Source organism: Malaclemys terrapin, chromosome 20, assembly GCF_027887155.1.
Source record: "Malaclemys terrapin pileata isolate rMalTer1 chromosome 20, rMalTer1.hap1, whole genome shotgun sequence".
NCBI lineage: Eukaryota > Metazoa > Chordata > Testudines > Emydidae > Malaclemys > Malaclemys terrapin.
In genome coordinates this window covers 16233125-16243880 of record NC_071524.1, presented here as the reverse complement: position 1 = coordinate 16243880, position 10756 = coordinate 16233125, and the positions used below count along the sequence as shown (strand labels likewise).

At 56.9% G+C, this 10756-nt stretch overlaps 1 protein-coding gene across 1 annotated transcript; it reads right to left on the bottom strand.

Annotated features, from left to right (window-relative positions):
- Window positions 1-3454: 3454 nt before the first annotated feature.
- On the bottom strand, window positions 3455-8927 carry LOC128826782 (proteasome subunit alpha type-6-like). The gene is made up of 7 exons (XM_054010275.1): window positions 8789-8927; window positions 7454-7548; window positions 6290-6371; window positions 5145-5300; window positions 4563-4738; window positions 4053-4147; window positions 3455-3967 (listed from the first exon to the last, which is right to left on the bottom strand). The coding sequence occupies exons 1-7, from the start codon at window positions 8862-8864 to the stop codon at window positions 3910-3912; spliced, it is 738 nt and encodes a 245-aa protein (XP_053866250.1). The 5' UTR covers window positions 8865-8927; the 3' UTR covers window positions 3455-3909.
- Window positions 8928-10756: the final 1829 nt, after the last annotated feature.

Here is a 10756-nt window from a genome sequence, read left to right as displayed (position 1 = left end):
TACAGCGTGTCTGGTCTTTGTGGGAAGGGCAGGGCGTTTGGACAGAGGATTGGACTCGCAGCATCACAGCCATAGTCCATCTCTAATAATAACAGGTTCTTACATAGCGCTTCCCATCCATAGAGCTCAAAGTGCTGTACAAAGGAGGTAAGCAGCATTTTATCCCCATTTTACAGACAGGAAAACTGAGGCACAGAAAGGGGAAGGTCATGCACCAGGCCAGTGGCAGAGCTGGGCCTGGAACTCCTGAGGACCAGCCCAGCGTTCTACCTACTAGGCCATGCTGCCTCCCTGATCTAGCCCCGCATCCTGCCCCCCACGCAGTGCGTACTTCCCTCTCTGGAGTTCTGAATTTGCCACCTTTTCAGTTTCCTCGAATGCTTCCTTTGTTCTTGTGTTGGGAGAAGAGAGACTCCCGCTCTGGCTCCAGGAATTTCGCTGGTAGCGGTAAAGAAGCACTGTGCCTACTTCGGCCCTGTCTACCCTACGGGCGCTCCAACTGCTGCAGGGGAGATGCTTGATGCATAGGCAGAAGCCGTTTTTCTGCTGCTGGAGTTAATCTGGGTGGTGGTCGCTGGGTCAACAGAAGAATTCTTCCAGCGACCTAGCTGTGTCTAGGCCAGGCACTCCATTTTTCACACCCCTGCATGTGACCCAATGGACGTGTAGACCACACTTGGCATTGACCAGCAGACCTATTGTAGCCTAAGCTATTCTGGTATCGTTTGACTTTGCGGGTGGAATAACGATCCTGGAATAGGTTTCAGAGTAACAGCCGTGTTAGTCTGTATCCGCAAAAAGAACAGGAGTGCTTGTGGCACCTTAGAGACCAACACATTTATTAGAGCATAAGCTTTCGTGGGCTACAGCCCACTTCGTCAGATGCGTGGAGTGGAAAATACAGCTGATGAAGTGGGCTGTAGCCCACAAAAGCGCATGCTCAAATAAATGTGTTAGTCTCTAAGGGGCCACAAGTCCTCCTGTTCTTTAGCCTGGACTAGAGCCACTTCTTCCAGAATAGAGTATCCAACCGGGGCTGAGATACTGAGCTAGGTCCGCCAGCCAGTTTTCCCCTCCTAAGACGTTCCAGGGGTTTAGAAGGAATCTGACATCTAAGCTTTATGTTGGCTCTGCCTAGGGTGACGTTCGCTCTTACAGAGCGCTGCGTTTTCCAAGCACTCCGAATCAGAGACGTGTCGGGCTGGAAGGGACCGCGGGCAGTCGTCTAGTCCAGCCCCCCGCACTGAGGCAGGACCAAATCCAACCTGTCCTTAAAAACCTCCAGGGACGGGGATCCCACAACCTCCCTGGGATGCCTGTTCCGGAGCTTCCCTGCCCTGAGAGTCAGAAAGTTTGTCCTAATCTCTCACCTAAATCTCCCTTGCTGCCGATTAAACCCATTACGGCTTGTCCTCCCTCCAGGGAGAACAAGTGGGGTATGGCTTCCCCCCCCACCCACCCACCACCAAAAGACAAAAATCTTTAAAAACCGCCCCCCTACCACCAGGAGAGTTTGACCCTGAAAAGGGAAACGTGTCAGAGCTTCGGTGCCTGATTTACGAGTGTACACAGAAGGGGCCCGGATGCTGCCGTGCTGGGAGTCAGGGTGAAATGACTAGATGGCCCACGTGCTGGAGGTTCTTAGCATGTTTGTAAAGGCCACTGAAATGAATGGGGAGCCATTCACACCTGCGGGAGAGGGGCCACGGGCTTTCTGCTGGCTTGTATTGCATTGCAAAACCAGCCGGAAGCTGGATTGTCTCAAACGGCCAAGCCACAAGAAGGTTGGGGGGGTTAGTAGTCCAAATTTGGGGTTGTTTCAGCTGTCCCCACACCCTGCGACATCAGTAGTTTATAGTTCTTAGCTTTTTTTTGCACATCCTGGAGGGTCAAACTATGGCCCCAAATTGATCTCCTCTAGTGTCTAACAGCCACTGCCCCTTTGGGGTAGCAATATTTAAAAAGTTATCCCCGGTAAAAGTTGGCTTGAACCCAGCAGACATACCCGAGAAAATCACTTGTGTGTTTGCAGGGGTGTCGTACCTTAACTCGCCCCTTCCTGGTTTTCGGAGGCACCACTGAGCAACTAACTGCATTCATGAAGCCATGGGGCAGTTAATACAACTCCATGTTTAACAGATTCAAGTTCTCCCTTTGCTTATTAAAACAGTCGTTGAACGGGTGCTGGGAAAAAGCCAGAGCTTTAGCTTAAAAAGATAAAAATCGGTCTCACGTGGGCGGTGCAGCCCTTTGAAAGGGACACAATCAACTTCAACTATAGTCCGTTTCAAACACCAGTTACCCATCTAGTCCATTGCAAGGTGTGCGTAACAGCGTGTCTGGGTTCCACAGATGCCCTGAATCGTCCCCTGCCGCTTGTGTGTGGTTTTCACAACCCGTACCCCTTTTCTTTAGCAACACACTCGCGTCTTTCCCTGTTGCCGTCTGAAAGACCCCCACCAAACCGGTCCAGCAGCCCACGCAGAGAGGAGGCAGTGTAAATGAAAACCACAAGAAGCCCCGGCACGTTTCAATTGAGGGAATCACATCTTTCCAGCAGAGGTGTGTGCTTTTTAACCAGTTAGGTGCCGAGACACCTCTGAGGATCTGGGCCTTACAAAAGTAGTTAATGGTCATCCACGTGCATGGCTCAGGGAGAAGATTTTGTCCTGGTATAAGTATTTTGTTTAGGGATGTGATTTAAAAAAAAAAATCAATTTAGTTCTGCTATAGCGCTCTTATAACAGCCCTGTAGTCTAGTGGTAGAACCCCTGGTATGGATGCAATTATACCGCAATAAAGATATTCCCCTGTTCAGTTGCATTCACTACCTAGCTTGGTGTAGTGTCTGGTGCCTAGACAAGGCCTTAGACGTTCCAGTGACTGATCCGATCTTACACTCCACTTCTACGTGGGCTTAATTTTCCCACCGTTACCAGTCCCCTAAAAACGAAGCACGGCGTTACAGGCTTGTCCAGGCACACAGCGGTACTGGTTAAATTTCGCCTCGGATCGCATGATGAAAAAGGCCACGGCGGACCATTTAGAGACCCGATCACGAGCATTAACGTTCAGAGCGCTGTTTCGCTAAGGGGGAGGGGAGAGGAGATGGTGATCATCTAGTCTGACCTGCATAGAACACAACCCAGAGAACTTTCCCCAAATAATTCCTAGAGCAGAGCTTTTTTTAAAAAATAAAACCACCACCACCAGCTAATCTTGATTTAAAAATTGCCAGCGGTGGACAGCCCTTGGTAGATTGTTCCAATAGTTCGCTAGCCTCTCTGTGAAAAATTGACACCTAATTTCCAGTCTGAATTTGTTCAGCTTCAACTTCCAGCCGTTATTCAATATTTGCCCCCCACATCCGTACTGACAGCCTTGGATCCAGTTACCCCTTCACCGTCTCTTTGTTAAGCTAAAGAGATTGATCTGAGTCTGTCACTTCAAGGCAGGTTGTCTAATCCTTTAATCATGTGTGTGGCTCTTCTCAGACCCCTCTCCAATTTATCGACATCCTCCTTGAGTTGTGGGCACCAGACGCTGGTTTTACAGGGCTTGCCGCTGCTGCGAAGACTTATGCCCTGGCTTAATTTTACACATATCCCATAAACATTAAGCATGTGCTCGGTCTAAACGCACCTTTTTCCATAACGAAGACAAGGCCTGACAGAGAGAAATCTCATGCTTCAGGCCATCAGCGGTCATAGGGGTCAGGAAGGAACTGGACTAGGAGGGTTCTTCATTAAACATTTTAAAAAGCACTGCAAGCTATTGTGACGTTAGCCCTGTTGTCAGTGGATTGCTCTGGGGGAATCCACATGTTAATGTGATAACCAAGATCCAGGCTTTTGAGGGGTCCCTTTCAGAAGCAGTTTCTTGTCCTGAAGGACTCAGTGGTCATTGAGGTCAATCTCTTTCTGCGATGGCGATCAGGTGGTGCTCGATCTCATCCTCGCTCAGTGTCCTGCAAGCCACCAAGACAGGGTGCTGTTAATTTGCGACCTGTTCTGGAAATGGGGGGGAGGAACTTGCAGGCCAAGAGGTCTTACCGGAATCGGGGATTCTCTGATGTCACTATCCCCACTTCGATCTCGCTGGCCTTGAAGTCCGTGGAGAGGACCGTCGATAAGCAAGTAATCGCCAGCTGTCCGCAGAGGAAGAAAAAGAAAAAGACTTTTTCTACTTTGCATGTGGTTAATCTGCGGAACTCCTTGCTCCAAGATATTACCGAGACAGATAACATAGGTCCTGATTTTTCCACTCTACGACCTGTGCTAGTTTTTTAAATGGGACGTGTGACCCCTGGACAGCAGAATTCAAAACTTTCATCAGACAGGTCACCACTGAAGGGAGTGTTGCATTGTGGGATTGTTGGCGGAGGACTGCGTATACATGTGCATCCACTCTAGTACCAGGCTGATTGATCGATCGATAGGGCTCAGGTTGCTCCAGAAAGGGGATACGTTCACCCAGTCATGGACAGCGATGCACAGTTGTGTGGTCACACACACACACGCACAGTGTTATGCCTGGAGACACAGGGACACATGCACACCAACCTCGACAGGATCCACAGGCGAGCCCTGTTTCTTCTTCAAGGTCTTCTCCAGGAAGCTGTTAGCCTCCGTCTGCTTCACCCCAGCAGTGGTCGCTTTATAGCCGCAGTAGTAACCCGCCGGGTCGCATTTGAACAGCTGGGGCCCCAGTTCGTGGTCGATCCCGATCAGGATCATACCTGCCGACAGAACCGGGAAGGGGCGGGATTCTGTGTCTCTATCAGTCTGAACCCGCGGGAGTTTGGAGCCAGAGTGTGAAGTGGCCATAAAGAAATAAAGTCGGGGTGGGGTGGGGGACGGGAGCTCATATGCGACCACCTGGGTCCCGGGGGAGGGGGCGTTTGGAGAATGGGAAGAAGTTGGAGGGTTTGCTGGGGCTGCCGTGTGGGGGTTAGTGATTAAGGGAGGGCTGAGTTAAGGGGCGGTCAGGGGTTATGGGGCAGGCTGTGGGTGGGGTAGGGGATGGGGGTGGTCATTGAGTGAGTGGGGCTAAGTGGGGGACAGACGGAGGTTGGGTAAAGGAGAGGGGTGACTCTGGGTGGGTCCATGGGGTGGGGTGGCTCTCCCCTGCCCCCCGTCACTCACAGCAGCCCAGGGGTCTCATCTCGGCGTTCTGCGTGTAGACCTGGGAGATGTCAGCCATGCGCCGGCACAGCGTCGCCACCGGGATCTCGTAGCCCTTCTTGTACTTCCATTCGGCTGCCTCGTGCCGGGCGCGCTGCACCTGGGACCGGCCGTCGGCTGGGCGGGGAAAGGAGCCCCCGTCAAACGAGGCACAAGCACCACACCCCTCCCTTCTGCTGCATCTCTGTGTGTGTGTCTGTCCCTGCCACCCCCTGCTGGAGGGGCTGAGCCCTGGGGTGTGTGTGTGTGTCTGTCCCCACCACTAGAGGGACTCAGAGCTGTATCATTCAGTGACTCCATTGATCTCTACTGGCCGAATATCTCCCAAACAGGATAAAAGTCCTAACACTGCTACACCCAAGAGTCATCCTCTTATAGGGGACGGAGCCTGGCCGCTGCGGAGCCGGAGGACCAGGGTTCTGACCCCTTGCCGGCTGCCACAGACACCTGGGGCGAGTCACTCCCTCTCTCTAGGCCTCAGTTTTCCCATCTGTAAAATAGGGATAATCACCCTGCCCGTGTCTATTTAGAGAGTGAACTCTTTGGGGCAGGGACTATAACTTGCTCTGGTCTGGGTAGCGCCCGGCATAACAGGGGCCCTGATCTCAGTCGTGTGGGGGGGGAGGTCTGGGCAGCGCCCAGCAAATGGGGCCCCTGATCTTGGGTGGGGGGAGGGTCTGGACAGTGCCCAGTGCTACAGGGGCCCTGATCTCACCTTGTGGCCCCTAGGCGCTGCCGTAATACCGGGCATTTGCGATCTCAGTGCACCCAGGCTAGTGTGTTTCTAGAGGAGAAAAGCTTGCCGGGCAGCCTGACTAGATGACCCCGCACACCTTGCGCTCTAGATCAGGACTTTGGGGCAGCCAGCGTAAGCGTCTCAGGGTCAGATCTGGATCTGTTTTCCGGCCGCCACACAGGGGATGGGGGTGGCGGGGATTGAACCAGCGAATTCCAGAGCGAGAAGGTGGAGGGGTAGGGCCCAGGCCCTGTTCCTGGAGCCGGCTCAGACTCGTTCCCCGCCTGGATGGGCACAGAGCGGGCGTCACCAGGAATTGCTAATGCCAGGTCAGGATTCATCCCCCGGGAGGGAACCGGAGCCCGCTCACCGCTCATGCCGGTCATGGCGCAGCCGATGGTCTCCGTCAAGCGATACAGGTTGGTGACGGTGCCGGGATCCAGGAGCTTATCCTAGGGGTGGGAGTGAAGACACCAACGCCAGGTGATTTCCCTTCCCTCTGCAGTGCGGGACACCCCGGCCTGTCACGTGCCGCCCCGATGGGTCCTGCCTTCGGGGGTCAGGCTGGAGGGGGGTTGCCACGGGACCCAAGTGGAAATCGCCCCTGCACCCTACAGCTGGACCGGCTCATCCCTCGGTTTTAGGGTGGGGAACCTCAGGCAGGGAGTGGGGGGAGGGGCAGTCAGTGCTGGCCCCAATGTCCCAGTGTGGCACTAGGGGGCGCTGTGCTGCAGGGAACGGGGTGGGAGGCTCAGTAGGGGGCGCTCCCCACAGTGTCTGTGCTGACCCCAGTGTGGCACTAGGGGGCGCTGTGCTGCAGGGAATGGGGTGGGAGGGGCTCAGTAGGGGGTGCGCTCCCCACAGTCAGTGCTGACCCCAGTGTAGCACTAGGGGGCGCTGTGCTGCAGGGTGCCAGGCAGGGGACTCCGTAGGGGGCGCTCTCCCCACAGTGTCTGTGCTGACCCCAGTGTGGCACTAGGGGGCGCTGTACTGCAGGGAACGGGGTGGGAGGGGCTCAGTAGGGGGTGCGCTCCCCACACAATGCTGACCCCAGTGTAGCACTAGGGGGCGCTGTGCTCCAGGGTGCCAGGCAGGGGACTCCGTAGGGGGCGCTCTCCCCACACAGTCTGTGCTGACCCCAGTGTGGCACTAGGGGGCGCTGTGCTGCAGGGAACGGGGTGGGAGGGGCTCAGTAGGGGGTGCGCTCCCCACACAATGCTGACCCCAGTGTGGCACTAGGGGGCGCTGTGCTCCAGGGTGCCAGGCAGGGGACTCCGTAGGGGGCGCTCTCCCCGCACAGCGCTCACAGCACTACCCCATCTGGTTGTGGCACATGATGCGCGAGAGCCCAGACATTAGCCTTGGGGTCCTGGCCCAACGCCAGCTCCGGCACCCGTGTCCTTTCTCCCCCAAGGCGCCCCGCGCGGCGGGTTCAGCTGGCACAAGGATCAGGGCCGTGATCTATGCCAGCAAAGAGCCAAGGCAGGGCCCCACCCCCGATCTCCGGCCTCTCCCCCACACACTGGGCTCCTACCGGCACTTTTTTCTGGGTGACCACGGCCACAGAGTCCTCTCCCCTCACGGCCACGGTGGTCAGCCCCCCCTGGCTGATGGCTTTGAAGGCGTATTCTGCAACCAGAGACAGCAATCGGTAAATGCAAGAAGAGAGAGGGAGGTGTGTGTCGGGGGGGGATGGCACTGCTCAAGGGCTTTCCATCGGGGCTTCACAGACAAAAACCTTCGTGCTGCTGCAGGGCGGCCGCCTCTTACGAATGGGGAAACTGAGGCCCGCAGCGGGGGGGGGGGGGGGGGGTAGGGACTTGCCTGAGGCCATGCTGCAAATCAGTATGCTGTTGGGAATAGGGCCCAGGTGTCCTGACTCCCAGTCCCGCCCCTGTCCTAACCCACTCTAGATCCACTCCCCTCCCAGACCCAGGCATCGAACCCAGGCGTCCTGACTCCTAATTCCCCAGCTCTAACCACTAGGCCAGGGGTGGGCAAACTTTTTAGCCTGAGGGCCACATCTGGAAATAGGAATTGTATGGCGGGCCATGAATGCTCACAGAATTGGGGTTGGGGTGCGGGAGGGGGCTCTGGGCGGGGAAGTAGGGTGCAGGGGGGATGAGGGCTCTGGCTGGGGGTGTGGGCTCTGGGGTGGGGCTGGGGATGAGGCGTTTGGGGTGTAGGAGGGTGCTCTGGGCTGGGACTGGGGTTTGGCGGGCAGGAGGGAGATCAGAGCTGGGGCAGGGGTGTGGGGAGAGGCTCAGGGGTGCAGGCTCCGGGTGACGCACTGCTCTGTCCGCAGGTGCCCCCCCTGCAGCTCCCATTGGAGTGCCGGAGGGGGCCATTGGAGCGCGTAGGAGCCGGAGGGGGGCCATGCCGCCGCTTCTGGGAGCCGCGTGGAGCGGCCCCTGATCCTGCTCCCTGGCTGGAGCTCCAGAGCGGGGCAAGCCCCAGACCCCACTCCCCAGTGGGAGCTCGAGGGCCGGCTTACAACGGCTGGCGGGCTGCAGTTTGCCCACCCCTACACTAGACCCTGCTGCGTCTCAGAACCAAGACCAGAACCCAGGATTTCTGACACCAACAGTGTCCTCTAGCTGCTGGACTCCGTGGCCTCCCAGAGCCAGGGAGAGAACCCAGGAGTCCAGGCTCCCAGCCCCCCTGCTCTAACCACTAGACCCCATTCCCCTCCCAGAGCTGGGGACAGAACCCAGGAGTCCTGATCTCCAGCAGCAACACCCCCACCTCCCAATTGATTATTCCAGGCCCCAAGCTTGGGACCAAGGGCGCCAATCCCGCTCTGGCCTCAGTCCCAAGGGATGAGAAACGTGCAACCCCCCCACCCCCAGACGGCACCCCACAGACTGACCCACTTGGTAGAGACGCCCCTCGGGGGAGAAGATGGTGATGTGGCGATCGAAGCCGGCGCTGGACCCACGCGACATTTCGCCGTCCGTCCGGGGGCCGAGGGAGGGAGACAGACAGGCAGACAGGGCCCTCTGCAGAGACACGGCCACTCGCCTCTTTCCCTTTCACTTTCAGTTCACCCGTGGAAAGTACCTGCCGGGAAAGGCTGCGTTAATTGGGCAGATCTGGACCCTGCAGAGGGGGTGCTGGGAAAATATGGGGGGGGGTTGATCACTGGAGTTGGGGGGTGCAGGGCAGTCAGGTTGGGGGTTCACTAGGATGAAAGCATCCCAGTGGGTTCAGGGAAGCAGGAGGGGGTGGGGGGGTCACCTTCCTGCCCTGACATCTGTCACATTTCTGGGCTCCTCGGCAGTCACCTCTCTTGGGCAGAACCGTGCCACTCTCCCTGTCCTGACTGGGGTGTTCCCTGCACTGGCAATCCCCCAGCGAGCCAGCCGGCCTCAACGAGCCAGCGGCTACGCTTTGCTTCGTCGTCCGGGGCTACGAGCCGCAGAACGGCCCCGCGGTCACCCGCCAGCCCTCTCTAAGCAAGCGCCTTTATTCCATGGGTCACAGCGTGACGGAGAAACCACGAAAACCTACACGCGGGCTAAAAAGCTCCCCAGAGATCACCCCAGCTCCAGCCTCGGCCCATGTCTGTCCTTCCAACCCTTCCCTGCGGATCGGGGCCCCCCCTGCGGCTCACGATCCGGTGCGTTGCAGGATCAGAAAGAAGGTCCCCGGCCAGTTTATACCCAGGCAAATTAGCCAAGAATCCTTTCTTTGTCTGCTGCTCTCTGGGGAACCCAGTTTGAACCAGTCTAGGCCAGTCTCCCCAGTGGGGAGTATCTCGCGGGAGTGAATCTGCCTGATTTCCCCCCTCCCCATAGTTCTTAGCGGGCTGCGGTCACCTTCTCCCATGGCATTACCCACAATTCCCTGGCCCCGCAACGATACAGAAACCTAAGACAGGGAGATCTCCCCGAGACAGGCCTAGGCTGTCACAGGTCCCCAAAACCTCAACTCAGCATTAGACCTGAGGCTGCGTGTCCGCGTCCGGACTGGCCGCACAGACGTGGGGAAATATCGGGCTGGAGATGCAGTGGGGGCGGGGAGATAACGGGGCAGAGGGGGGGGCCAGAGCTGTTCTGTGTGGCGCAAAGGGAGCCCCTGGCAGCTTTAAAGACACAGCAGGATGTTGATAAAGTGATCCCTGGCTGCAAGGAGCCAGGCAGGGCAATGGACGGGGCATGCACCTCTGCCGGCTGAGCGCAGAACTGCACCTCCATGTGTCATAGCCCCTTAGAGAGCTAATGGGGAGATCCCCCTTTCAGTTCAAGCCACAGCTGCTTGGGGTCTTGGAGCGGGAGGATGAGTTCTAACCCTGGGGTGTGTGGGGGATTTTACAAATTTAATAATGGTGAATCCAAGGCGAAGGCCTCTCTCCCTGCAGAGGGACCTGTGACATTCAGCCAGACGACGATCAACGTTAGCCAGGTGCAACCGCATCTTGAGCTTAGAGGCAGGCCTGCCAATCTGCAGGCTGAGGGGGGATCTCTACTGGACAGCCAGCCCCGGCCAAGAGGAGAAGGCACTGCGGGTCATACCCCCAACCCCACTGGGAAGGTGTGGGTGGAGTGTGGGAGGGCTCTTGTCAAATTCAGGCATCACAGAATTTGGGGGGTGGGGAGACCTGGGAGGGCAGGGAAAGTAATGAGATTGATTATAATTGTCCAACCTCTGTTTCCACAGTAGATCCCAAAGCCCCTCCCGCTTTTAGAGGGGGAAACTGAGGCACAAAGCAGGAACGTGCCTTGGCCAAGGTCACCCAACTAGCCACTAGCGGAACCAGGACTAGAACCTCAGGCAGGACTTTATCCCTGGAGACCCCGGCAAGCCAGAGAGCGGAGCTGTGAACCAGTCTGATTCT